The sequence below is a fragment of the Drosophila sechellia genome, chromosome 3R, assembly GCF_004382195.2.
Source record: "Drosophila sechellia strain sech25 chromosome 3R, ASM438219v1, whole genome shotgun sequence".
In the NCBI taxonomy this organism is placed as follows: domain Eukaryota; kingdom Metazoa; phylum Arthropoda; class Insecta; order Diptera; family Drosophilidae; genus Drosophila; species Drosophila sechellia.
Genome location: NC_045952.1, coordinates 28,147,497 through 28,172,138, shown reverse-complemented (window position 1 = coordinate 28,172,138; position 24,642 = coordinate 28,147,497). Strand labels below are relative to the sequence as shown.

The following is a 24,642-nucleotide window of genomic DNA, read 5'->3' as shown; positions in this document are numbered from 1 at the left end:
TTGTTGTCATTGCTAATCATTTTGCATTCGGCCTGGAGTTCAAAGGTTTGATAATCGAATCGCATCGGATTGGGAAAATGAAAGTGCAGGACTTGGACAAATGTGCTCCCAGCAGCGACTGGAACATGCTTTATTGGGTGCTGGGCACGATCCTGATGCCTGTGGCACTTCCACTGGCCATCATCAACATTTGGCAGCGATTCCAGGCCCAGAAATACCGCAATCAATTGCCCCGCAAGGTGACGAGTTTAACTTAATGACTGATTAGCCAAGTAATTATGTAAACCATTTGCAGGTTGTGCTCATCACGGGCGCCAGTTCGGGCCTGGGCGAATCTCTGGCCCACGTCTTCTACCGTGCTGGATGCAGGGTCATTTTGGCGGCACGCCGCACTCAGGAATTGGAGCGGGTTAAAAAGGACCTACTCGCACTGGATGTGGTAAATTCTGGACCCCTAGTTATGTGGTTCACATTACTATGCACCAACCATTTTAGGATCCCGCTTATCCGCCGACAGTGCTTTCCTTGGATCTGGCTGAACTGAATTCCATTCCAGAATTTGTCACCCGGGTGCTGGCCGTGTACAACCAGGTGGACATACTCATCAACAACGGAGGGATCAGTGTGCGAGCAGATGTGGCATCCACGGCAGTGGATGTGGATCTCAAGGTGATGTTGGTTAACTACTTTGGCAGCGTTGCCCTGGCCAAAGGTAACTAATACACCCTTTATCCCAGAAAGTCAACTTACTCTTGTTCGAATCCTCAGCTCTGCTTCCTTCGATGGTGAAACGTGGTAGTGGTCACATCTGCTTTATTAGCTCTGTTCAAGGAAAGTTCGCCATTCCCCAAAGGGCTGCCTATTCCGCCTCGAAACATGCCGTGCAGGCCTTTGCCGATTCCCTGCGAGCCGAGGTGGCAAATAAAAACATTAACGTGTCCTGCGTGAGTCCAGGCTACATACGCACCCAGCTCTCATTAAATGCTTTGACAGGATCGGGGAGTAGCTATGGCAGTAAGTGATTTACCCTTTATATGCATATTAAAGCTTATCTCTATCTCTATGTCTCCAGAAATGGATGAAACCACTGCCAAGGGCATGTCACCGGATAAGCTCGCAGAACGCATTCTGCAGTGCATTCTTCGTAAAGAACCGGACATTATTGTCAGCGATGTCCAGGCTAAGATCGCCTACTATCTCCGTCATCTTTGCCCGAGTCTCTACTTCTGGATCATGGCCAAGCGCGCCGTCAAACTGGAGAAAGCTGAGAAGAAGTCCACTTGAGCTTAGAGCATGTTAAGTCAAACGTCCTTTAGTATTAGTTTCATTTTTATTGTTAATTGAATTTCGCTTAAAATGAGGAAATTATAAAGTCTCGCATATGTGTGTGTTCGGGTTCAAAATTAGTTACACTCGTGTTATTGCCTAACGATAAGATTAATAAATAAAGTATTGTAGTAATCGTAACATAAAGTACAACTGAATTGTCACACATGTGCTTCTTGTTCGCTCATCTTTAAAAATGTTAATCGTAAAATTCTAGTATTCACTTCTTTGCTCTTCGGTTTTTGTTTTGTTCGATTCACTTAATTTCGTTTGTGTTTCATTCGATTTCTTAAGACATTTACGCGTTCTTAATTGACAAAATTACATATTATTCATTTAGGTTCTTGGATGGGTGATGCGGTCTTGGACAACATTTAAAACTGGCCATTAACTAGGGGTAGACGATGGTTTCGTGGGGAGTCGGGAGACGTACATACGTGTTTATAATTCATTTAGCTAAATTATAAAAATAGCATTAATCCATCTCGTGAAAAGTATAAAAATTAATTACAATTGAGGTACACAATACACATACAGATTTAAAAATCGTTTGCAGTTTTACAATTACATTAATATTTATGTATATTTAGATTAAAATCAATCGGTTTCTTATGTACAATACACAAAAATTGTTCTTTTCGCGCTAAATAGTCTTTTTGTCACGCTCAAAATACTCCCCTCCATTCGCTTAGACAATAATCATTTGCATTTAAGTATATACAGTACACACAAACATTGGCAAAATTCGTCTCTTCAATACACAGGATAATAAAATGTGTCCTTTGGAAATGCACAGGTTGGGATTACGTGATCCTTACGTTTGATCCTTTCGGTTTGAGCTCAAGTATCTCAAGGTGCAACATATTCCCACTCCGGTGCATTTTGTGTTTCCTAGTGTTTATCTTTTTGGTTAGTTTCAATCTTTTGCCTGCCATATTTTGTATAGTTTCGTATTGAAATATGTTGTCAAGGCAAGGTAGAAACTAGACTTCTCTTCGACTTCGGGTTTATCAGTATTTCTCTTTATGTTAAGCATTTCAAAGCGATTGTCGCGTACTCGTTTTAACTATTTCCGTTTCCGGTTTCTTCACTGGCCAACGCGTTAACTGTCTGTCTGTTTGTCTATATACGATATTCTGGGTCGGTTTTTTGGGTCATGGGTCGGGGTCCTGGTTCGCTTGAGCTGAGCTTTTGGCTGCTATCTTGTATCTGTATCTTGTATATTCCACAAAAATATACCCAAATGCTCGTACACTTGCAATGGCTATTGCACGCCCCACATGGATGTATGTATATACTCTTGATACGCTTTTGATTTCCTACACGTTCATATAGCTACAAATATCAATTGATGTCCTTAGCCTAAGATCCTTATTGCTGGGTGTTGGTGTCTAACTGCGTAATGTGACTCTATATCCTACGCGTTATGAATATCGATAGGTGTTGGGTGTCTCCTTATTGTTTGCTCTCATTGCTCTAACTGGATTGCATATAAAAACTATGTCCATTCGATATCCTATGTACACTACGGGCTGCTACGGGATCGATGCGTGTGTACAGGTGCCGTGCTCGCGGGGATCGGGTGGATAAGTGTCGGGGCTCGGGTGGCTAACTTCCTATGTGGCTGGCTGGGAGTTCTCTAATACCTACTTTCGATGCATGATGCTTTTGATTTATTGACAGTATCGTTGGTTATCTTTGTATCTAATCCGTACAGCTATTTGCAACTTTACCCGGCTCCCCATTTATATTTTCCTATATGCTACTCCTCCTGCTACACCAACCTCCATCTTCCTCTAATCCTCTATTCCCCTATTCCTCTCTAATCTTAGTTTTGATCTTCAGAAAATATGCAAAGTATTTTTGAAATGTTCTCGGCTAATGTTTCATCGTTTTAGTTCCTTACTAAAATAGCACCTTGTATTGTTTTGTGTGTCGTCGTAGTTCAGATGAATAGTGATCGTTGTTCGAAACTTGAAGAGCAGGCAACCTAGGCAATTTAAGTGTATAGTAGGTACATAACAATGCAGTAATACTGTTTTGAAAATAACTACAGATATAGAGTATAGGACCAAGTTCAGGCAAACAGAAGAGTGGGCATATAGTCAGGTAATTCACTTCGGATTTCTTCTTACAGCTGCTTTTGAAGTGGAGTATCTGTGAAATGCGACTTTGACTTTACGTAAAGCTCATTTAGTTTTGGTTCGATAAGAAGAAATCGTCACTGAATCACGAGCATTTGCCCTGTTTCCAGTTCGTAATCGGATCAAATTGGGAGGGATACATACATACATACATATATGTATCAACTTCCGCCAAGTTCAATCGAATCCGGAAACCGGAACTAGTGAGACTGGCTAAATTTCAGTTTACGCAATAGAATGCAAACAGTAAACAGTAGAAGGTACAAAGTGCGGTGAGTGCGGCTGCGGTTTGGACTGCGGTGGCATCAGTGGGTGATTGGGTGCCCTAGTGGGTGGTGATGCATTCGAGGTGCTGGGGCGAGCCTTGGTCGGGGATTAATGGGCGTGTGGAATGCGGTTGAGTGTCTGTTCGTGTGAGTGGGCGTGGTATTTCACATTTTCAGCAGAAACGGCAAGTTTAAGGCAGTGTTATGCAAGTAAACCTATGCGACAATTTGTATAACTAACATTAAGACTTATCACTTTCACTTGGTTGGTTTTGGAAACTGGAACGGGAGAGCTGCCCTTAGCTAACCAAGTTCTCCACATCGGACACAACCACCTCCAGATCCGACGGCAGCTCGTTGTTCTCGTTCGATGCTGCTGCAGATGCGGCTCCTGCAGAGGTTGCTGCTGCAGAAGGGACTGCTGCTCCTGGCTTTCCAGCTGCAGCTCCTGTGCCTGTGGAGCGCGTCCTGAAGTTGTGGAGGCTTCTCCTCGTGGGCTGCGAGGGCGGGTGACGCTGCATGGCGCTGGTGGAGGCGGATTGCTGCAACGCCACTCCGGTGGTTAGGCCTGGAGTGATGGATGAGCTGCTGGTGGCCGTGCTGCTGGAAGATTGGCGAGAGAAACTGGGCGGAGGTGCTCCAGTGCTAACGGCGGCATTGCTGTTTGCTCCACCCAAACTGGCCCTAGGAATATTGCTAAAGCTATTCCGCGAGTTCCTTGTGGGCGGAACAGGCACTGCCTTTGAGGAGGACACGCTGCTGTCCCTGCGGAGATTGGCATTGGACGAGGAGCGTCTCTGTGGCGAGGCGACTCCCATAGTTGGCGGGTCTTTCCCGCTTCTGGTGGCTCCACTACCGCTAGCCTTCAGGTTCAGACTGCTGCGCTTCTTGTTTTTGGACAGATTTTGACTGAGATTAATCAGATTTTGGGTGCTGCCAAAGTTACGCGTGAGGTTCACCGATCCGCTGGCCTTGCTGCTGCTCCGGCGAGGAGCGGCTGCAAATGGATTGTGGGTGGACAGGGAGTTCGATCTGCGGTAGGAATTCCGCTGCGCAGGAACTGGAGGAGCCACCTCTAAGCTGGCTCTGTTCTGTGAGCTAGGAGCCACTTTGCTGCTACTACTGGGCTTCGAACTGGAGGCCTCTGCCTGCATATCCACATTCTCGTAGCAGTGTTCCATGGAACGTGGAGGCGTTGGTGGCTTCAAGGTCTCGTAGTTGGGTTCGTTGAGGGTGAGGATCTGGTTATCGTCCTCCGCCTCGTTGCAGAGCAAAAGGGCACTCCTCTTGGCGCGCGTAGACACTTCCTTCGAGGAGGACTGCCCCCCAGTTCGGTTACTGGTCTTTTGGCTTCTCTTTGGCCTTACACCTGCGCCCACCACATGGGTCTTCACTTTCGGTTTCTTGGACAATCTCAGGGAAAACTTGAAGGGCGGCTTGTAAACCACCTGCAGTTTGACCTTCTCGTTGGACAGATTACCCATGGACTTGGTTTTTTGCGGTGTCTTTTGCACCAGTCTCTCCGGCGTTGATTGCGACTTGCTCATCACCTTGCGAACTCGAGAGCTGTGCTCAATGTGGGACAAGGGTTGAGCCACGATTGGCGACTCGAGTAGCCACTTTTGCACCTTGCCAAAGGTGTTGGTGTGGTTGTTGGTGGTCGACAAATTGGAGGCATCGTCGCCATTGTTGTTGCGGTTTGAATAGTCGATGATCTCCTTCATGTGCTTGCCCACCTTCTTGCTGGACTTCTTGGGCTCCTCCGCGAGCGATTTCTTCTTGGCCAACGCTTGGCTCCTAGTCGTCTTCTTTGGCTCCGGATTGGCACCGCTTTTGGCTGCACTTCGGGTTGCAGCTGCAGCCGCGGCTGTTACTCCCGCTCCAGCTACTGCTCCCGTTCCTGGCTTCTTGGTTCGCTCGCCACGAACTTTCTTCTTGAAAGGTACCTTTGTCCTCACGGCTGTATGCACTATCACGCCGTTATTGTTCTCCGGAAGACGCACTGTCTCCGTGGTGGCGCTGTGTATAATGGTGACGGACTTAAGCTTCAGATTCGATCGCTTCGCCAGCAGCTTTGTGCTCAGCGCCTGTGAATAATAAATAAGTCATTAGAAACATTATCTAATCAAATTTAGAATAGGGAACATAGCAATGGTAAATGTTTCAATGACTTCTAGACTGCCCTCAAATTAGCCACAGACTAGATGAATGTTCTCCAAACACTCTACTGGGTTATTGCGGGCACTGGAGGTCTAAGTGCTCACCCAAGGCCTGGGCCCTTGCTTGCGCTTTGGCTTCGACCTGATCCCTTAACATTTGCGTGAGAAGTCTCATAAACTTATTGTACCAAAGAATATTTAATAGTGTATTTAGGAACTTTCCTCCAGTTTGCAACGTTACTTACCAGAAGCAGGATAACGCCTACAGCAGCTAAGGCTACTGTGTACCAGTTGTGCTGCATCCACTTCTTAAAGCTGGCAATGCTCTCTTCGGAAAGCAGGAGCTTGCGCAACGTGGCCAGCGGTCCAGAGGGATCCACCTCCCTGCACTTTTGAAAGACATCACAGTATCTGAACAAGTAAAATATGTATTAGTTTTGCAAATTGTGGTATTAAAGGTAGATGATGGGTACCCATTATAATCATTGCAGGGCGTTCCAGGCTTTGAGTACATATCGGGCACATCGAAGGGCGCCTCATTCCACTCGAAGGAACTCCGGCAGGGGCTGTCCTCTCCCGGCAGCTTGCAACACAGCTCGCATGACTTGATCCGATCGTCCTGCGGTCCGGGAATGCATTGGCACGATTCCAGACCATAGGCCAAGCAGATGCTACCCGTACAGTCGCCCATGTAGCAGACGAACTCCTTGTTGCAGATGGTTTTGTTGGGCTTGTTCACCGACGGAGGACACTGGGGCACTCGCCCATCACAGAATGTAGGATCCCGACAGCCGTTATCATCCCGACACTTGTCACCGAACTTCAGCTTGCAATCGGTGGTGCAGCAGGGACCTTGCGAGGGACTGCAGCGGGCATGCGGCGTCAGCGTGCACGGAGTTTCATCCAGACGCGGTTGCCTTGACATGGGAAAGCAGCACGAGTCCTTGCAGTCCTCCTCCCAGCCGCAGTCGCATTGTTCGCCCGGTTCCACCACACCATTGCCGCAAATCGACGACTGCGGCTCGGTGAAGCAGCCCTTCATGGAACGTGCCTTGGCATTCAGCACGGGCTCTATTGATTTCAGCGAGCAGGTGCTAAACTTGTTGTTGTTCTTCTTGTCGCCCGAAGTGGCGCGAGCAAACATGATGAAGTTACCATCCTCGCCACCAGGCGTACACTGCTCCGGATCGTGCTGAAATTGGGAAATACTCATAATAACATGTAATATTTTATAAACAATTATAGAATTCTCACTGGTGATCCAAAGTTGTGGCCAATTTCGTGGGCCAAAGTCACATGGGAGACAGCCGGTGGCACATGCTTTCCATAGTTCAACAGAGTGACTATTCCTGTATTGAGTGACTTAAGGGATCCCCGGTAGTGACCATTCTTTTCGCAGACTCCGCCAGCGTTCTTGAGATCTCCCGTCCAGGCCAATCCCAAGGTTCCCATCTCGAAGTCACGGTAAGTGAACATGTAAGCCAAACAAAAGGCATCGTAGTCCTCCTCTGTTAAATAAATCAACAAAAGGTCATATAAATTATACACTTCACCCAAATATAATTAATTAAACACGTGCCAAAAAAACACAGATAATGTTAATTGCATATCAATAAATCAATAGATAACGTCAGCTCAGGATCTCAAAACTGGATTAATTATCCAGAAAGTTAAATTAATTTATATTCGCTCACCCGAAAACAGTTCCAGAAACTTTTCCACGCCGTAGTTGCCGGGGAATCGGTAGCTGGGATCCTTCATCGCGTTCATGTTGTGCACCTTGATGCGCTTGATCATGAAGGTGATGTTGTCCGGCTTCCCATCGTTGTTGAAGTCCGTATTCCGGTAGATCGTGTTGGCCCGCTGCACGTGCCGAGTGATGGCTTCTATGGACGCCTCTTCTGAGCCCATCTTTTGGAAGAACGTGTGGTCCGCCTGCAGGTAGAGCATGCAGGTGGTCTTGCGGTCGTAGAGCAGCCTTGGAGAGCTGTGTATGTCCTCGCCACCCCTTCCGCTCAGCAGGTTCGTCATCATCATGCTGTTGAAACTGGGATTGTGCGGATTGGGGGCGAATATGATCTCCGGATTGTAGTTGTTCACAATGATGTTTGGCTTCTTGGTGGCTCCGTTTTTCGTGATAATCTCCACATGCGTCTTGTGGCTGGGCCGGTCGTTGCCATTGTTGTTGTTTCCCAGAAAGAGCGTCGTCCAGTTGGCATTGAAGAAGTTACTGGGCAGCTCGCGGGTGCCATTGTTATTCGGCTCCTCGTAGGGCGTTCCGAATTCCGGTTCGATTGGTCGGTTGTACGTGCTCACAATAATGTTCTTGTGTTTCGTGTACAACTTCCGCACATTGTTATTACTATTATTATTATTGTTGTTGTTGCTGTTATTGTTGTTACTATTGCTGTTGGCGTTGTTGTTGCCGCTGCTGTAGCTGCGACTCCCCTCGCCGAGATTGGAGGGATTGTAGTTATTTACAAGTATGTTGCGGTTCGACGTGGGCTTAGTCAGCGTGGCCAGGAAGCTCTCGGTGCTGCGCACAGTGCTCCTGGTTGTGGACGTGGTTGGGTACTTCCGCGGCGACTCCTCGCTCTTGTCCTCTTCGGAGGCCAGGACGCGAAAGTCATCATTGTAGGGCACCTCCAAGTCCAGCGGCAGGGGCGGATTACGATTGTAAGTGGGCGCCGGAGCGTCCGACATGGCCAGCTAAACGATTAGGATCATTAGGATTGGATTTCAAGTGTATTCTCCAGCTACTCACCTCCTCTGGGAGCCAGCGCTTCTTCCTCAGCTTCTCGCTGGCGCAGTGCGTCTTGGCGGGAGCGGCGGAGTTAATTCCTCCGCCGGTGAACTGCTGCTTCTGCATATTTACATCGCTTAACTTATAGACTATGCTGTGGACACCGCTCTCGGCCAGCTGCTGGGAATACCGGTGCGCCGGCTCGATGTAGTAGTGCTCCGCCTGGGTCTCTATCGTGCCGTCCAACAGGTTGTCGCTGGTGAGGATCGCCTGGACGTGGGCCGCCTCGTCGTCCTCCAGGCTGCCCGTATAAATGCGGGACACATCGTAATCGATGGGGCCCAGAGTGTTCTCGATCTCCACATCGTGGGCGAACACCGAATGCGGCTGTTGACGCAGCACCAAGCGGAAATCTCTGCGGGAGGAAGGCGGTTTCAGGTGATTAAGTGATTACCTTTTCGGCTGGCGATCTCGAGTGCACTCACCTGTCGTGGGCGGAGAAATTCAAGCGGATGGTGTGCGCCAGTCCACTCGCCGAGGGGGTAACCTCTCTCTTCTGCCGGAAGCGAGCCTGCTCCAGGTGCCTGACCTGCGCTGCCTGCAGCACCTGGCGATCGAAGTTCGCCGCCTCCCAGTGCTTGATGTAGGGCGTCAGCCTGTGGGTGTAGCCTGTAAGAGGAAGGGGACAGCTCAGGGGTTAGTGGGAGCGGGTGAAAGCTGCCAGCGGCGATGACAAGATGAAATTTCTCTTAACTAAGTGATGAACAAATTTGTGGGTAGGCTATAGAAAGCAACTGATTGAGAGGATTACAGTGTACTTAAGAAAGCAAATATTGATACGATGATGATATACAAATAGCATATTTGAGGAAGCCTCTTTGTAAAAAATCAGATTACTTAATTTTTTTTAGATTTTGGGTTATCTTTTAAGGCCCAACTCACCTGGCAGCTTGAGTGGCGTGGGAATGGCCAGGATCTCGCCAGGCAGCCACAGGAGCCAGAGGAACAGGACCTGGAGCCCGAGAAGGCCCAGCAGCCAGCTCATCGTGGGTGCGATCCGGGTGATTCTAGGTGGCCTGGACTACTCGAAGGTTGTGTTTTTCGAACTCGACCCCTGCTGCTGCATCACATCATTTGTTATTCGTTATTTGTTATTGTTGTGGTATTCGCTGCGAGGAAGTGGCTCCAATCGGTGACATCTCCGCGGGAACTGGGGGAGTGGAGAGTTGAGAATCTAGAACGGTTATGATCGCGAGATGATTGCATTAACGGTCCGTGGCACAAAGAAACTGCATTGCGTATACGCCGTGTGCTTGCATCTCCAAGTGGCTTTCACCTTTTACGTGAAATCTTTTGTTCAGCTCAAAAATCGGTGTATTTTGTTCTGTTTTTTTTTTTCGCTGTTTTGCGTCTTTTTGCATAAATGGCAAAAGCAACAAACGGCGAGAAGAAGAAGAGCGCCACAGCATCTCATTAGCACCTCACACACACAAACACGCATACGAAGCAGTGGCGCTGGTATTTGTGTGCCCGTGAAAAATACTGTTAGTTAGGCGCTCTCTTCGCCACTGCTTACCTCTCTTTCGCGCAAACTTATTGGCCAATGGAATTAAATGCATTCTTTGACAACCGTTTTATTGGATAATTATTGTTTTTGCCCAACAATCATGCGTGTGTGTGTGTATTCTACCTGAGCTTTGGGCCAAAAAAAACCCCCACTGCTCTCCCCACTCTTTCTACTCGTTGCTCGCTGTTTTTGTTGCGCTGGTCGAAAACCAAAATAAAATACACGTAAAATTCAATTAGCCACAAATTGTTGCACTCTTTTTTTCCGTTTGCGTTAATTGGATTTGCGGAATTTAACCAAATATATTAGACGAAACACACACCACACACACACAGGGATAACAATCGACCTCCGTTAATGGCGTAAATGGTATAAGCCAGTCGCAGGTTTTTTTTTATTTTTTTTTTCGTTGTTGCCACGGCCTAAAACCTGTTCTTCTGCCCAATCATCCAGGTCTAAACCGAGCGAATTTTACGACTAACAGAGCCGTTTTAGGACTTTCTGATCAGTCGATCTTAGCTTTGATTAACTTATTTGCTTGGCTGCTTACTTTTCACAGTCACTGGAGCACTTGCATTACAATTGCTTTTTCTGCGCTTTTAACAACTTTTTTCGACCACCTTACCATCCACCAAGCAGTGTGACCGCACCGCGTATTGACCGTTAAAATGTCGGGCTCAGAAAAATACACCTCCCAGTCGAAAAAAATACCGCAAACGTACTTTGAGCTGAAGTTCTAGCCGGGACTCGAACCACAGTGCAGTGGGCCTACAGTAAATATTCTGAAGATTGTGGAGTTTTTAGGTTTTACTTGTTACCCGCTCGTGCATTCAACAATTGTTTAAGATAAGGTAGCTTAATAATAGATTAACATTTAAGGGCTTCTTTGACCAGTGCCTGCTGCTTTTGGATATCCGTTCTCAGCTTATCCGCGTTCTTTTCCAGCTTAGAATAGCATTCTTTCAACTGATATCGTTGGGTCTCCAGATCTCCCACGGTGGCCGACAGTTTCTTCACCTTCTGATCGTACTCGTCGAACATCTGCCACCATGTTGAAAGGGGAAGATTCTCCGGTTCAGTCAGAAAAGCGTGCTCCATGTCCAAGTTGTCCGTTGATCCGCTTATCGTGGGCTGATTGACTTCGAACGTTTCCATGTCCGCTATCATTTCCTCCACACTAGGAGCCGTGGGTGGGGGATCTACTTTGGGCCTGGACTTCCTAAACATCCTGTGTTTTCTTGAAACTACAATTTAGAGAACTGGAAACGTCAGCACTTGTTGAATTGGGGATTCAATATTTGGGGTTACCTGATGTATGAAGTCTCGTAGGTTTAATGATAGTAAGGGTAATACCGTACTAACAATTTAGTCTAAAATCTTTATATAAGCCGTAAAAACGGATTCAATAAATTTGTTGCAATTGTTTACAAGACAGTGGTAAATAAAGAGGTGGCCAGTAATTATTATTTTAAAAATACCATTAAAAGTTAATCTGTGGTGTAATCGATAGCAATCTCGATAAAAGCAATAATAGTTTGTTTACCACTTTATGTCATCCCTAATTTGCGCGGCATATTATTAGTCGAAATTTCATTTCTACAGAATTTGAAGCGTACAATGCGGAATCAGGACGAACTAAGTCAGGGCGCCAAGCAGAGATTTGTGGAGACGGCTGCCAGGGCCAAGAATCCCCTCGAATCTCTGAGCTACCAAAGCTACAAAGCCCCCAGCGGACAGGAATTCAAACTCATCTGCCGAGCGAAGTCGGATGCGGACTCCAAACTGCTGAAGTGGGCATTTAAGCTGGCCGAGACGAATGTGGGACCCTATTACAAGCAACTCAAGATGGGCTGGCAGCCCAAGATCAAAGCCGCCGAGCTGAACAAGAACTGGGCTCGCTACCTGGTGGCCCAGAATGAACAGAAGGAGAACGTGGCCTACGCGATGTTCCGCTTCGACATGGATCACGGTGATAGTGTCCTGTATTGGTGGGTATTCCACAAGTAAGGTCTTTATGCTTTAATTAAGTAGAACTTCCTTTCAGTTACGAAATGCAAGTGGCTGCAGAGTATCGAAGACAAGGCCTGGGAAAGTTCATCATGAGCACTTTGGAGGACTGCGCTCGCCTGTGGCACCTGGAAAAGGTCATGCTGACCGTTCTGAACAACAACGATGCCTCTATTTGCTTCTTCAAGCAACTGGGCTACGACAAGGACGAGATCTCGCCGGATGTCCTGGAGCAAGCCGACTACCAAATCTTCAGCAAATCGATGCTGAGCTGAGTATTTATTGGACACCGGAGATTATAGACATTTAGCAAATAGTATAACAATGCGTTTATTTCAACAAATTGGCCGTGGTTTCCAAGTGCGTGGCCATGCGAATGTCCTGCGAACTGAGCCCGCCCACGTCGTGTGTGGACAGGGTCACGTCCACCTTGTTGTAGCAGTTGAACCACTCGGGATGGTGGTTGATCTTCTCGGCCAGCAGGGCCACGCCCGTCATGAAGCTGAATGCCTGGTTGAAGTCCTTCAGCACGAACTGCTTGAAGATGGCGTCGCGCCCCTCCACCAAAGTCCAGCCGGCGTCCAGGAGGGGCTGCAGCTTCTCGGCGCGCTCCTGTTCGTTTAGTCGTACCTAAAAGGCAGCGAGCAACAAGTGAGTGGGATTGAGTCATACGATACATGAAGGCTTTTGTTTTTTGGATTGTTAGGTGGTAATAGAAGAGGAAAACCTAAATTTCTGATCAGTTATTTATGATTGATGCTCCAATCACTTTCCCAAAGTCGAAACCCGTCCTTGGGTGGTCGATTTCAGTTGGAGGCGATAAGGGAACCACTCGATTTCGCTGAGACTCCGTCACCTTGATCTCAAATTCACTTTCGGCTCGTACTTACCACCATTTTGCGCTTTTTCGCTGTGATTGCGGTTGCTGTTGCTTCTGTGGTTGGGGTTCCGTGGATTCTCCGGAGATTTGCACTGCCACCAGTTGCTGCCCGTGCTGCTTCTCTCGCTGCTGGCGAATACAGAACTGAGATTTGCGACAGGCTGCGCGAAAAATAAAGCTCAGATTTAAGTTTGGTATTTTTCACCCCCCCCACACAGTCTATGAATACCTTCTACTCGTTGCTGTTGTTGCAGTGGCGCGGGTTAAACCAGCTCTGCGGCTGCTGGCAAGCAGATTGGCCACTTTCTGGCAGTTCGGCTTAATCACATTCTGAGCGCATTTAATTGTTAACAACATTTTCGATCCAAAACTCGTTTGTTGTTAGCTGCTGTTTTTGTTGCTGTTGCTGTCGGCGCGGAACAGCTGACTTGTGTCTTATGTTAGCTAACATTAAGTTAACATGGAGCTGTAGAAGCTGCCAACTTGCTTTGAGAACGCCTGATAGGAACATAGCTGTTATAAAGTCTTTATGGCGCTTAATTTGAATCTGGATTTCTTAATAATCTCAATGTAATGGGAATTCTATTGATTTCTAGAGATTTGAATTACAGTTTATTTATTAAACGGCCTTCTCTTACACTGTTACGATTTCAAAGCCGCGCTGATTATATAAAGTGTTAATATATACTCGTATGGCTGGAATATGACTATTATTTGTGCACCACATTCTCCGTCTCTCCATTTCCGTAATAGTCGTAATCCGTACTGGCGGTGGAAGTGGCCAGCTTGGGATGGTCGGTGGTGGTGACAGTGTGAATGGTGGGTCCACTGGATCCAGTGACCACCTCAGGCGCCACACTGGTTGTCTTCCTCCAACGCAAGCTGTAGCGACTGCGAATGAACGGCGGCTTGGTCACCAAAACCGAGTCACCCATCGCTGCATATCGGATATTGTTATTCATTTGGAATCCAAAGACCAAAGTTGTAGCTCACCCATTCCGATGAGGCAACAGTAGAGGATCAGGAGCAGTGCCAGCTTCATTCTGAGTTCCCCTTTCGATGTAAACTGTAACTTTTCCCGGCCACTCGACTGCCTTTATAGTCGCATCAGAGCTGAGATAAACGGCTCCCAATTCCCCGTCGAGAGCGAAATCGTCCCCTGGTTTCCCTGAGGAATTGGACACCCATGCAAGTTCAATCACCGCCAGTGCGATTTTATGTTTTTTATTCGTTATCTCTGAATAAACTCTTACTTTAGCTTACGGGTTAAGGCGACATTGTACAATCGAATCGATATTATGCCTAAGCGAAATGGTAATAAATACGTGTGTGGAATCTGGGCAGCCCGCAATCAGTTGTCCGTTTCCGGTTTGCGTTCCGCTTCCGGTTCCGGTTCCGCGGGCCGAGGACGCTTGGGTCCGGAGGGTATTGGCGGAGGTGGAACATCCGGCACCGCGCTGTTTTTGCTCTCCGATCCGTTGCGAATGTCCTCGAAGCTGGGCTGCGCCGGCTCCAGATTCTCCAGGGGAAGTGGTTGTGGCGGAGGTGGACTCTGGACGGGATTCAGTGGCTGTTCCTGCTCCTCGCGCGGCAAAGTGGCTCCCCGCACGGGATAACCCTGGCTGGGGTAGTAGTCGTAGGGCGGCAGGTAGTTCTGCCTAATGAAGCCCGCTTGGTCGTAGATCACTGGGTACTGGCTGTACGGATACGGGGGCAGGTGCATGGGTTGGCCTCTGAACTGGGAGGGCAGTGGGATCAGCACGGGCGGCAGTCCCTGCTGATTCAGCGGCAGTGGCATCTGCTCCTTGGTCATCTCCTGGCGCTCCACGGTTCCCGGTGGCGACGCCGCCTGCTGCTCCACTGGCGCCTCCACCGGTTGTTGGGGTTCATATGGAGCATAGCCAGCGGGATACTGGGCGGCAGATGGCAGGGGGTAAGGGAGCTGTAACATTAAGGTTTCAATAGTTTAAATTACTATATTTTTCTGAGTGCCGTTCATTGCTCAAGACAAGACAGAATTCTTTGAGTTGTTAAATTGAGTGAGCTTGTTATGTTACCTATTATTAAGTTAATCATTGGTTTATTAAAGCTAGCAGTAACTTAATCTTGCGAAATATTTCGCTAAGTTTATCAGTGCTAGCAACTTTATGAAACCCATAAGCTCACCCTCTCGTTTGGCGTCAATCCCGGGACAATCGGCTGGCCGAACCTGACGATCGGCGGACTGTAGAATCCGTAGGGATTGTAGGGTCCAAAGGGGGCGTAGCCCGGCTCGTGGATGGTGGGCTGGATGACCGGGTAGGCGCGGCTGGAGGTGAGGTTGTCATCGGTGGTGATGAGCGCGTTGTAGACCTTGGGCTTCTTCCTCAGGCGACGGGCGGCTAGCGAGGAATCGGTCCACAGAACGAGCCCCAGTAGCAGTAGGAGAATCAGAATGGTGTGCTGCCGAGAATAGAAATCGAAATGGAAGTCGGCGGTTATACATGTGTACCAGTATATACATAGATACAAGTGGCCATTGACAGCTGTCCCTGGGTTTGTCACTACTGCTGCTGAATGGCGATCAATGAAAACCATAATCTGTCTAATTGATCGCCATATCGACAATCAATCAATGAATTGTTTGGACTACGCACAATGTGTGTTTGTGCTGGACGGAAGTTGGGCAGCTGGAACGCTGGGTGCTCTACAGGGAAGCTTGTTAGTAATGGCTCCGAAAAGCCAGGTATTACGTGTCTATATGGACTATATGGTCTGACTCCCCGGCCAGAAGAAACCCACGACTTTCAAATACCAGCACTGCAGTCGCCGAAACAATCAACACATGTCAGCCTTTGTTGCGAATTCTCTACACTTCATTAGTTTTGAATTGAAATGTAGATTGTTCCTTTAATTGGATTACGGAGTAGCCAATCGAACCGGACGGCGCTGATACCTCTCACACTGAAAAGTGCGAAAAAAGTCTATTCAGAACTGGTAGCTCGTTCACTTGAAAAGGTTAAGGCATACTTCATTCCTACATTCCATATTCTACTGAGAACCGATTCTTTTGCCAGTGCATGGGTTCAAGTGGAGCTATGGCAAAGGCCTTTCCTCGGAGAGATGGAGTCTAGGTCCGGTTAGACGGGTTGCCCATGGAGGAGGCTGGGTGGCGGTGATGGTGGTAATGGCACTGCAGCTGGTACTGGAGCATGGAAATGCACTGGAGCGATCTACGGAACTGTGACCGCGTTTCTGATCTCGATCCCCCGATCTCCGGATCCCCGGATCCCCGGGGGCGGCACTCTAATTGCCGCTATTGGATTACCCAGACATCCAAGTCGGGTGGGGCTGGGCCGCCCTCCTCCTTGGATCGCCTATTGCTATTGTTGTTTGTGAGTTTGTGGTCCAAGAGACTGACTGACTGACTGAGTGACTGACTGACTGGCAATTTGGTTTGCTTTCCAAGCATTTCACTTTGACTTTCCTCCACATCTCATCCACTCCCACTCCCGATGGCCGTGATCTTTTCTCTCGCTCCGAGGGAGCAATTTTCAACGCTTTTCCTTTTCCTTTTATTTTCTAGTTTCTAGTTTCGATTTCGTTTTCGATTTCGATCTCGTGGGCATCTGGCAGCAGTGAAATTAAATGGATTCGGCTCGAATCAGCAGACAATAATCGGTGATCAAGTGCACTCCAAGCCACGAAATTGGGCCACCTCGAGTGCCATTGTAATGCGCGTTAAAAGTGATAGTTCCAAATGGTTCAATGGCTCGGAGTCGCCTCTGGCCATGGGTGTTTCCATAGGCTCAGTGGCGTGCCGATCAATCCAGGTGGGTGGTCACTCGGAGGTGCCAGTGGAGGGAGGATCGAGTGGCGAACCCACTTGACCCATAGACGATCTTAAAACCAAGCCAGTTAGTAGAGAGATGTTTCTAATGACTAGTGATTTAAGTGGCTTAGTAGTTTCTGCTTTGCAACTTAATTGTTTGACAGATAGTTCAGTTTTATAATTGTATAATTGTTGTTATTTGTTTTTCAATCAAAGTAGTTTGTTAAGATTAAGTACTGAGTGCATTATATACATCTGTGTTGATTATTTCATGTTGATAAAGAAAAGCTCCAACTGCATTATTAGTAAATTTAAATATTGATTAGTCACTTGCTACGTTCTACTTCAATGGCATTAACTGCATAAACATATAGTAAAATTTCAGAAATTAGTATATTCCTTTTAGAGTCGACTGCATTTGCACATTGGCTATTTGGAAGCTGACTCAGAGGCAAATGGCGTTGGATTCATGGCTAAGACCAGTTCAAAGGCAATCGATGGCAGTGGCGTAACCTTAAACCCGCGTCTAAACTGGATCTTGAGCTGAATCTTTGATTGAATCTTAGACTGGGCGTCGAAAGTGAAAGTTCCAAGAAAGTGTGGCCCCTAAATGGTCCCTTATGCAACTCGATGTGTATTTAATTCATTGATAAATCAGTGCATAAAGTTATCACAGACGCCGCTTACCTTTTCCATTTGCATAGTGGCCGTGTGTTTTCCTTGGACTTAAGTATGCAGCTGATGCAGTCAGATGTGTCAGGAAGCTCCAGAAAACCCAAAAAAAGAGATATCATAAACTGTCTGATTCGCACTTGCAATTGTCTTTAAAAATTCACAATTTGTTTAGCGACTGGCCGCCGACACGAAATACGAAATGACTTTGAAAACAAGTTGCTGCAAATGATAATGTGTATGAAGTGCAGTTCACTCGGGAGAACACAGATCACGATTTCAATTCGGTGGGGCCGACTTGAGTGGGATTCAGTTGAGTTGACTTCACGCGGAGACTGCCGACGACCGACTGGCTCTTTCTGCGGCTGCGCACGCGCGTTTCTTGGTTTTCAGTGGCGATTCAGTGGGTTTCTGGGGACGTTGAGCGAACGCTGGGCGCGCTCCATGGGCAACCTTTTATACCTTCAGCGGTGGTGGTGGTGATGGTGGTGGTGCCAGTGGTTATAGTGGCCATAGTAGCCAGAGTGGTGGCAATGAAAAGCTGGCTAAAAGGCTGGCAAATAAACATCTGTGTTGGCTTTGGGCGATTTTTATGGGCGTACGAACAGGAACTTCTTGGAGTTGGCCTACTTTCGGCTAGTCTTGCACCGGGCGTAATGACTTTTTTATGGCTTCTCAAGAATAGTAAAAATAAATTTAATAACTTCTAACGACTAGCTATAGCCGGAATAGAGTAATTAATATTAAATAGAGGAAAGGATTATATTATAGTTACGTTTTATGGCAAATTGCTCATACGCCATGGTGTCCTCATATAAATAGAAGTTTGCACATGTTTATGGCACTGTTCCAAATAATAAGCCATAACATTCCTTCATTTCACTCAGGGTATTCCCACTTCGAGTGAATTGAAACTAAATCACAATCTGAACAGATCCAAATGCTTTTCCATTGGAGGCGTCGTTTTCATTAGCTTCGACTTAAGTGCTCGGCGGCATCAAATGAATGCAATAAACGCGGCGAAAGTGTAGAATAGGGGCGTTATGAGCACCGAACCGGGCGGGAATTCGTTCAGCTCTCGACACTCTGGAAATGCAATTGTCAATTGGCAGTTGTGGTCACAACAAGTCTTTATTCTCGGCCAAAACAAATGGGCTTACGGGTTTCACTTTCGTTGCAAAGTTCAGAATAGCTGCTCATTTTGCACTATAAAAAGTGGTTTCAGTCATTCAAAGCCAGCTGTCGGGCCCTCAACTCTCTGTTGTTAACCAGATTGTTTATTAAACAAGGTTTATATTTGCACTGACACTGGCAGAAAAATGATAAACTTTTCAGTTTCAAACCAAGCATAAGAAACTATGCTAGTACTTAGTTCGAATCTAAAGTATACATTGCTTGTACGTTTGTAACAGCATTTGTTAAAAAAATTTGTTAAATTTATAGTTTTCCTTTCAGTGTACACCTCCATCTCCAGCATGATAGTTTGTTTTCATTTGGCGCAGTCACGTTTACAGTCAAAAGGTGATAAGAGTGATCCGATCCAATCCGATCCGGTCCTCACCCACACTCGTGCTGCAAGTTGTGGGGTTTGCTGAGTGCTGGTGGGGTCAGTCCCGAAAACTTGGAGGTCTGCTGTTACCGTTTGATAGACCATTGTGGTGGGCGGATTTTCCCCTTGACTTTCGGACGAAGTTTCGCTTTCCCTTTTTCTGTTTTGACTGGCACAATGAGTCTACGAACTCTGGTGACCCCAAGCCTAACTGTTTGCTTCACAATAAAATCATTTCACTGTTTTCAAAAGTCAAATGATATCTATTTCCTGAGGCTAACAAAAGAACGAAGAATATCGTCTTGTTTGCGTTCTCAACCACAGTTTGCTTTCGCTGCTAGACGACGGATGGCGCCACTGCATGAACTAGCCAGGTCTCGCTCTCCCGGTTTCACCACCTCGCGACAGATGGCGCCAGTTCAGCGTGAAACTTTGGTTCAATTGGAATTTGCTCAAAGTCACGTCACATTTTTGTGATAAGCCGTGATTCAGACTTGTTGATAGCCTTGCATCTGGAGTCTGGCATCTGGCAGTTGCTTTTGTCGTTGCTTGGGGGCCTTTGGCCCTTGATAAGGGTAATCGGTGGGCCAGTCAATCACCCGAAATCGACCAGATTAAAGGCTAATTTCACTTTGATTGCTTCGGTGGGTACTGTGTCTATAAAAACGACTGCTGATCTGGGCGAAAAATGCAGTTGCAGTTGTGACAAGGTAAACATACATCAGCATGAAGGTCCTCATCGTTCTCCTTTTGGGTCTGGCCTTTGTCCTGGCCGATCACCACCACCATCACCACGACTATGTGGTGAAGACCCACGAGGATCTGACCAACTATCGCACGCAGTGCGTGGAGAAGGTTCACGCCAGCGAGGAGCTCGTGGAGAAGTACAAGAAGTGGCAGTACCCCGATGACGCGGTGACCCACTGCTACCTGGAGTGCATCTTCCAGAAGTTCGGCTTCTACGACACCGAGCACGGATTCGATGTCCACAAGATCCACATCCAGCTGGCCGGCCCTGGAGTCGAGGTGCACGAGTCGGACGAGGTGCACCAGAAGATCGCCCACTGCGCAGAGACTCACTCCAAGGAGGGCGACTCCTGCTCGAAGGCCTACCACGCCGGCATGTGCTTCATGAACTCCAACCTGCAGCTGGTGCAGCACAGCGTCAAGGTCTAAAAGGAGCGTGGATCCAGCCTTCCAGAACCATCTGATCGCTTGTTTAAAGTTCAAGTCGTAAATAAAGTATTCGTTTAACGGCCAAAATGTTTTTAATGTCCAGTTTTCTCTTGAGTTCGTTGGTGGCTGCTATTGCATTGCACACTCGCCTCTGCTCAGCCACAGATGGCGCCAGGGCATCGTAACCAAGCTCGTGTTTCTGATGCTTTTATATATTTATATTTTTATAAGTTTGAATGCAAATTTATTGGGAATTCAATTACAAGCCTTAAGTTTTATGACATCCCAGTGAGTTCTGGCCAAAAAAACTTACTATTTTCAGGAAAAAACATATATATTTTTGCAATTTTGCTGTAACTCAGCCGAAATAGGTCCCACGATTATAAAAAAGACTTTATTGAGCAGCTAATGTTCATAGCTAACCATTCCTATCTATTTTAAAATGTTTTTAGGAATTAAAATTTTTTGCAAATTTTCTCATTTTTCTCATGATTTTTTGCAAAAATGGGTCAAAATTAAAAATGACAGACGGAGCATCAAATCGATTCTGAATTTCCCTACGAGTTCAACGATGCAGGAGATTTCCATTTCGGTACACTACTTTTTTTGTTATGCCAAAAAAACTGATTATTTGTTGACGGAAAATTGTAAAACGAGTATTGGCAAAAAATACAATATTATTCGTTGGTTTTTGACTGTAACTTGGTGAAAATAGGGTAAACAGAAACTTTTTTAAATGAGAATACGAACGGGGTAAGGAATTAAAGATTATAAGCTGTCTAGGTTTAGTTAAAACATATTGAGCAATAAAAATGGCTGAACCATGAATACCAACGAAGAAATTACCTATCCTTAATTAATATTAGCGTTTTAGACGACACGAAGTTTGCTAATAGGAATGGAATATAGCTGCTCCCGCCGCGATATGCATAGTTATTACATATTGTCTGGGCATGCCACGTCATATTCCAGTCAATTAGCTATTTGGATATATAAAAAAGGGAAAATGTTTCATATCTGTACAAAACAATCGTCGCCAACCCGTCATGAAGACTCCGCTGTTTCTCCTCTTGGTCGTATTGGCTTCCCTCCTGGGATTGGCCGTATCCCAGGATCGAAATAGTACGGAGTGGATGAAAAGTCAGAAGGATCGTGAGTAGTTTAAGCTGTCTTTTCAGTACCCTGCTGATGGCATATTTGAACAGGTAAGAAGTGGTGCAGGCTCAACTTAGGACCCTACCTTGGTGGCAGATGCTGAAAATAAGCTCATTGTTGTTAACAATGAACAAATGTTTATCAGTTTATCAACTTTTTTATGGGCTCCCTTGGGCTGAAACCTTGCAATACCCCCTAGAAATTGCACACTCCTTAGGTTTATTTTCCATCGCAATTGTATTTCATCGTTCCACTTTCTTTTGACTCATGAAGTCCTTGACCCAATGGCCAAACTGCCCGGAAGTGGCGCACCTGTAGGCCAGGAAGGCCCAGTCGTCCAGGCGGCTCGGGTCCTGCTCCTTCCGGTTGCAGTGCTCCACCACCAGCATCAGTTCCTCCATCTGGTTATGACCGGCAAAGATCTTCGCTATCCGCTTGGCATTGTAGCCGCTCTCATCCGTCCAAAGGCCCAGTTTCTTTACCAAACACCTCAGGGTAGCTGCATCCTCCTCCTGGTTTTCTTGGCGACACTTCTCCTCGTGGACCATCTCCGCAGTGGGTAGTTTCCAAACCGAAGCAGCTTCCGTCGTGGTAGCCATCACAATGAGCAGGCAGCTCCAGCAGATGATCGCCAGCCTCAAGTGATTCATTGCGTATGCGACAGCTTTAAGTTTGTAAATGGCCACAGTCCTGGCGAACACGGCTCTTTTATACATAGAACGCTCTGGGAAGACTATGGAAACCAGTTCTAGTAGCGACATTGGCACTAGCCTAGAATTCATGGAAAATGCTTCTACCGGCGGTATAATTGCTGTCACCGCGGGAACATCTGGTGTGACGCAATCGGAGTCTTTAAAAAACTCTAAAACGATGCTGTATCTCAAAATGATCCATAATTCGAGTACACCTGCACTGGGATGCGAGTTCAAGTTCATGAATGGTTTCACGAGTGACTGGGCAGTTGGGATCGAGAGTCACGTATCGGTAAACAGCGCGATTAAGATGGAAATCATATTTAATGAACGGTGTCTGGTGATTTTCCTTTTGACGGATATATGAATAAAGAGAGGAAATAATGGAACAAAGAGTTAAGTCACTATGTGACCCATTTTGCCTCTCTCAATTGTAATTATTCGAGAGGTGAAAAGAATTCATTTTCATTTTTTCTTTCATTTGCTTTCTCTGTAGAACATTAAACTAGTATGTCATTTTATTTCACTAAGTTCATTTTACTTCCCATATCCTTGCACATTCTCCATTTGCCTGATTAATCGATGCACTTCTCCATCCACAAAGAAATCGACTAAACTGCAACTGCAATTATAAGTGCGCGGCTGACTGCGCAGGGCGACAAGTTCCCAGGATTCAGGATACGTGACCCGCCCACTCTGCGCCCGACTGGAGGACGATTGCCGGATATTCCAATCACACGTGAATTCCCCTTTGTGGCCGTGTGTTTCTTCCACCTTTCCTTTGACTGCCTCCATGGGCTTTGTTTTCCGTGCTGGGAAATCGCAAATCGCTAACCGCAAATCGGAGATCGGGACTGGGGCATCGAAGGGCCTTCGACTTTCTCCGCCGACTGTGATACTTCATTAAACAACTCGCAGTGGCGTTTTCACGCTGCAATAGACCTTTCCGCACCACTCAACCCGGCCCATGTCAGCCGCATTTGACAAAGCTAATTTCGCCGAAAGCCAGACCTCACCGGGAACCCCCGGCCCGACCCATTACCCCCACATCCACCATATTCCATATGGCACATCCGATGTTCCGTATGCCATATTCCATATCCACATCCCAGACCTCAGCCAGCCAAACGCCAAACAAACACTTGACGCGACCTTTTCAATTATTTCTCAATTAAATGTCGTGTAAAGAAGTCATCATCGCCGAGTCGGCATTCGTCATTGAACGCGGGGAAAGCCATCAGTTAGGAAACAGGGAGAAAATATACACTTTAATAATATTTCAATAAAACCAGTTTCTCTTAAGAGGAGTTAGTCTAGGGAATCTAGGGAAATTACTTAGAACCAGGTTTAGATCTCGCTGAACTATTTCCACTTCAAGACCATGTACATCGAAAATCTGATATTTCTCTCAGTGCATCCGCAAACACTTGGCACATTTGCTGATCCACAAAAGGGGCGTGGCACTGCACGAGTGTTGAAATAGTCAAAGGCAAGGTAAATTCAATTCGGTTTTTCATTTCCATTTAGCCTTGCCCGTGTCGAGATTGCGTTAGTTTGCCAGGCAGCATTAAGCACTTAGTTTCAAAGAGTTTCCAAGGATTAGGGCAGAATGAATCGAACTAAATGGATTGGCAAATCTCAGTTCCTTTGACTTCGCGCTGATTGTTTTCTGATGAATTCGCCTGGCAACCAGTGCTAAGAATTACTATTACCAGAAGGCTTAAATACAAGTACATAACTACACAATCTCTGCAGCTCCTTCGAGATTTTTGAATTTCGTTTAGATTCCCCCTTTATGGTTTTTTACAATCCCGGCCATTCAATAAAACACTTTACGTTGTGCATAGGGAAAATGCCTTTCGAGCTTAATGGTCTGCGACTTGTTTCCTTTCAATGCGCATTGTTTCACTCCCAGCGGAGTGGCCCTCCTCCACATTTCCCACCTCCGGGCCGCCCCGGACTCAACTGTTTCCATTCAGAGCGGCCAGCAGTTCACCTGGCCACCCACAACACACAACCGCAGGGAAATGGAAAAGTGGGCAGTAGTCGTTCATTCAGGCTGCTCTAATTGCAACTTTGAAACTCAATTGGGTAGACACAAGGCCACAAGGGGCGGCCTCTACTCGAGCACAAACCACCAATTAAATATAAATGTTTGCGCTTTTCTGAGAAGCCTCCTGCTTCTTTTTTCACTTTTTCAGACTCGTATGTTTTGGCCGATTTCAATTTGCACATGGCCTGTTGTGTCCGAGCTGGAAGGTCAGTTGAGTTGCGTGATGAAAGGCGCTTCGCAGGACACGTGCTTTTTGTTTAAGCCAGGCCAGGCAGCTCCTTTTTATCCCGCCAAGGACCTGCTAACGATAGCGTCTTCCTGCCCTCGGCGCCTGCATTTTAGTGCCGACTTCTCGGGAGTCGGAGAAATGCGACAGTAAAAACTTTTGGGCTGCGGGGGAAAGTGGTGGGTCGGGGGGGCGACACGTTGCGCCAAAAGTTTT

At 46.8% G+C, this 24,642-nt stretch overlaps 10 protein-coding genes across 14 annotated transcripts; 4 read left to right on the top strand and 6 right to left on the bottom strand.

The window, feature by feature from the left end:
* Positions 1 to 10: 10 nt before the first annotated feature.
* Positions 11 to 1,473, top strand: LOC6612732 (dehydrogenase/reductase SDR family protein 7-like). The gene is made up of 5 exons (XM_002037199.2): positions 11 to 239; positions 296 to 439; positions 496 to 712; positions 769 to 1,014; positions 1,073 to 1,473. The coding sequence occupies exons 1-5, from the start codon at positions 78 to 80 to the stop codon at positions 1,282 to 1,284; spliced, it is 981 nt and encodes a 326-aa protein (XP_002037235.1). The 5' UTR covers positions 11 to 77; the 3' UTR covers positions 1,285 to 1,473.
* On the bottom strand, positions 1,312 to 10,852 carry LOC6612731. Of its 4 annotated transcripts, none has more exons than XM_002037198.2 (9): positions 10,756 to 10,852; positions 9,581 to 9,872; positions 9,124 to 9,307; positions 8,660 to 9,053; positions 7,590 to 8,604; positions 7,150 to 7,403; positions 6,369 to 7,087; positions 6,141 to 6,306; positions 1,312 to 5,823 (listed from the first exon to the last, which is right to left on the bottom strand). In XM_002037198.2, the coding sequence occupies exons 2-9, from the start codon at positions 9,681 to 9,683 to the stop codon at positions 4,036 to 4,038; spliced, it is 4,623 nt and encodes a 1,540-aa protein (XP_002037234.2). In that variant the 5' UTR covers positions 9,684 to 9,872; positions 10,756 to 10,852; the 3' UTR covers positions 1,312 to 4,035. The 4 variants fall into 4 exon arrangements, with proteins under 4 accessions (XP_002037234.2, XP_032578153.1, XP_032578152.1 ...); XM_032722262.1 differs by having other exon boundaries at positions 9,581 to 9,848; positions 10,756 to 10,851; XM_032722261.1 differs by lacking the exon at positions 10,756 to 10,852 and adding an exon at positions 10,215 to 10,717.
* A 142-nt stretch (positions 10,853 to 10,994) lies between these two features.
* Positions 10,995 to 11,656, bottom strand: LOC6612729. Its single transcript, XM_002037196.2, has 2 exons — positions 11,514 to 11,656; positions 10,995 to 11,449 (listed from the first exon to the last, which is right to left on the bottom strand). The coding sequence occupies exon 2, from the start codon at positions 11,430 to 11,432 to the stop codon at positions 11,073 to 11,075; it is 360 nt and encodes a 119-aa protein (XP_002037232.1). The 5' UTR covers positions 11,433 to 11,449; positions 11,514 to 11,656; the 3' UTR covers positions 10,995 to 11,072.
* A 101-nt stretch (positions 11,657 to 11,757) lies between these two features.
* On the top strand, positions 11,758 to 12,534 carry LOC6612728 (N-alpha-acetyltransferase 40). The gene is made up of 2 exons (XM_002037195.2): positions 11,758 to 12,193; positions 12,250 to 12,534. Exons 1-2 carry the CDS (start codon positions 11,823 to 11,825, stop codon positions 12,485 to 12,487), a joined length of 609 nt encoding a protein of 202 aa, XP_002037231.1. The 5' UTR covers positions 11,758 to 11,822; the 3' UTR covers positions 12,488 to 12,534.
* LOC6612727 (pterin-4-alpha-carbinolamine dehydratase) lies at positions 12,473 to 13,493 on the bottom strand. The gene is made up of 3 exons (XM_002037194.2): positions 13,322 to 13,493; positions 13,103 to 13,253; positions 12,473 to 12,842 (listed from the first exon to the last, which is right to left on the bottom strand). The coding sequence occupies exons 1-3, from the start codon at positions 13,447 to 13,449 to the stop codon at positions 12,543 to 12,545; spliced, it is 579 nt and encodes a 192-aa protein (XP_002037230.1). The 5' UTR covers positions 13,450 to 13,493; the 3' UTR covers positions 12,473 to 12,542.
* Positions 13,494 to 13,681: 188 nt separating this feature from the next.
* Positions 13,682 to 14,168, bottom strand: LOC6612726. Its single transcript, XM_002037193.2, has 2 exons — positions 14,086 to 14,168; positions 13,682 to 14,029 (listed from the first exon to the last, which is right to left on the bottom strand). The coding sequence occupies exons 1-2, from the start codon at positions 14,132 to 14,134 to the stop codon at positions 13,803 to 13,805; spliced, it is 276 nt and encodes a 91-aa protein (XP_002037229.1). The 5' UTR covers positions 14,135 to 14,168; the 3' UTR covers positions 13,682 to 13,802.
* Positions 14,169 to 14,283: 115 nt separating this feature from the next.
* LOC6612725 (YLP motif-containing protein 1) lies at positions 14,284 to 17,989 on the bottom strand. Of its 2 annotated transcripts, XM_032722266.1 has the most exons (3): positions 17,591 to 17,989; positions 15,259 to 15,534; positions 14,284 to 15,034 (listed from the first exon to the last, which is right to left on the bottom strand). In XM_032722266.1, exons 1-3 carry the CDS (start codon positions 17,603 to 17,605, stop codon positions 14,444 to 14,446), a joined length of 882 nt encoding a protein of 293 aa, XP_032578157.1. In that variant the 5' UTR covers positions 17,606 to 17,989; the 3' UTR covers positions 14,284 to 14,443. The 2 variants fall into 2 exon arrangements, with proteins under 2 accessions (XP_032578157.1, XP_032578156.1); XM_032722265.1 differs by lacking the exon at positions 17,591 to 17,989 and having other exon boundaries at positions 15,259 to 16,007.
* Positions 17,990 to 19,808: 1,819 nt separating this feature from the next.
* LOC6612724 (general odorant-binding protein 99b) lies at positions 19,809 to 20,388 on the top strand. The gene has a single exon (XM_002037191.2). It carries the CDS (start codon positions 19,851 to 19,853, stop codon positions 20,298 to 20,300), a length of 450 nt encoding a protein of 149 aa, XP_002037227.1. The 5' UTR covers positions 19,809 to 19,850; the 3' UTR covers positions 20,301 to 20,388.
* Positions 20,389 to 21,346: 958 nt separating this feature from the next.
* On the top strand, positions 21,347 to 21,558 carry LOC6612723 (ductus ejaculatorius peptide 99B). Its single transcript, XM_002037190.1, has 2 exons — positions 21,347 to 21,452; positions 21,506 to 21,558. Exons 1-2 carry the CDS (start codon positions 21,347 to 21,349, stop codon positions 21,556 to 21,558), a joined length of 159 nt encoding a protein of 52 aa, XP_002037226.1.
* Positions 21,559 to 21,679: 121 nt separating this feature from the next.
* On the bottom strand, positions 21,680 to 22,144 carry LOC6612722. The gene has a single exon (XM_002037189.2). The coding sequence runs from the start codon at positions 22,103 to 22,105 to the stop codon at positions 21,698 to 21,700; it is 408 nt and encodes a 135-aa protein (XP_002037225.1). The 5' UTR covers positions 22,106 to 22,144; the 3' UTR covers positions 21,680 to 21,697.
* Positions 22,145 to 24,642: the final 2,498 nt, after the last annotated feature.

Excerpts from the sequence above, each read along its gene's own strand:
- LOC6612723 (XM_002037190.1), top strand. The coding sequence starts at position 21,347 with ATGAAGACTCCGCTGTTTCTCCTCTTGGTCGTATTGGCTTCCCTCCTG. Across the intron at positions 21,453-21,505 it reads GATGAAAAGTCAGAAGGATC|GTAAGAAGTGGTGCAGGCTC; the intron begins GTGAGTAGTTTA and ends ATATTTGAACAG.
- LOC6612731 (XM_002037198.2), bottom strand. The coding sequence starts at position 9,683 with ATGAGCTGGCTGCTGGGCCTTCTCGGGCTCCAGGTCCTGTTCCTCTGG. Across the intron at positions 9,308-9,580 it reads CACGCCACTCAAGCTGCCAG|GCTACACCCACAGGCTGACG; the intron begins GTGAGTTGGGCC and ends TTCCTCTTACAG. Across the intron at positions 9,054-9,123 it reads AATTTCTCCGCCCACGACAG|AGATTTCCGCTTGGTGCTGC; the intron begins GTGAGTGCACTC and ends TTCCTCCCGCAG.
- LOC6612732 (XM_002037199.2), top strand. The coding sequence starts at position 78 with ATGAAAGTGCAGGACTTGGACAAATGTGCTCCCAGCAGCGACTGGAAC. Across the intron at positions 440-495 it reads ACCTACTCGCACTGGATGTG|GATCCCGCTTATCCGCCGAC; the intron begins GTAAATTCTGGA and ends CAACCATTTTAG. Across the intron at positions 713-768 it reads CAGCGTTGCCCTGGCCAAAG|CTCTGCTTCCTTCGATGGTG; the intron begins GTAACTAATACA and ends TCGAATCCTCAG.
- LOC6612728 (XM_002037195.2), top strand. The coding sequence starts at position 11,823 with ATGCGGAATCAGGACGAACTAAGTCAGGGCGCCAAGCAGAGATTTGTG. Across the intron at positions 12,194-12,249 it reads GGTGATAGTGTCCTGTATTG|TTACGAAATGCAAGTGGCTG; the intron begins GTGGGTATTCCA and ends ACTTCCTTTCAG.
- LOC6612725 (XM_032722265.1), bottom strand. The coding sequence starts at position 15,669 with ATGGTTTTCATTGATCGCCATTCAGCAGCAGTAGTGACAAACCCAGGG. Across the intron at positions 15,035-15,258 it reads GATTGACGCCAAACGAGAGG|CTCCCTTACCCCCTGCCATC; the intron begins GTGAGCTTATGG and ends TTAATGTTACAG.
- LOC6612722 (XM_002037189.2), bottom strand. The coding sequence starts at position 22,105 with ATGAATCACTTGAGGCTGGCGATCATCTGCTGGAGCTGCCTGCTCATT.
- LOC6612724 (XM_002037191.2), top strand. The coding sequence starts at position 19,851 with ATGAAGGTCCTCATCGTTCTCCTTTTGGGTCTGGCCTTTGTCCTGGCC.
- LOC6612729 (XM_002037196.2), bottom strand. The coding sequence starts at position 11,432 with ATGTTTAGGAAGTCCAGGCCCAAAGTAGATCCCCCACCCACGGCTCCT.
- LOC6612726 (XM_002037193.2), bottom strand. The coding sequence starts at position 14,134 with ATGAAGCTGGCACTGCTCCTGATCCTCTACTGTTGCCTCATCGGAATG. Across the intron at positions 14,030-14,085 it reads CTGTTGCCTCATCGGAATGG|CGATGGGTGACTCGGTTTTG; the intron begins GTGAGCTACAAC and ends TCCGATATGCAG.
- LOC6612727 (XM_002037194.2), bottom strand. The coding sequence starts at position 13,449 with ATGTTGTTAACAATTAAATGCGCTCAGAATGTGATTAAGCCGAACTGC. Across the intron at positions 13,254-13,321 it reads ACAACAGCAACGAGTAGAAG|CCTGTCGCAAATCTCAGTTC; the intron begins GTATTCATAGAC and ends TTTTTCGCGCAG. Across the intron at positions 12,843-13,102 it reads CGAAAAAGCGCAAAATGGTG|GTACGACTAAACGAACAGGA; the intron begins GTAAGTACGAGC and ends GCTGCCTTTTAG.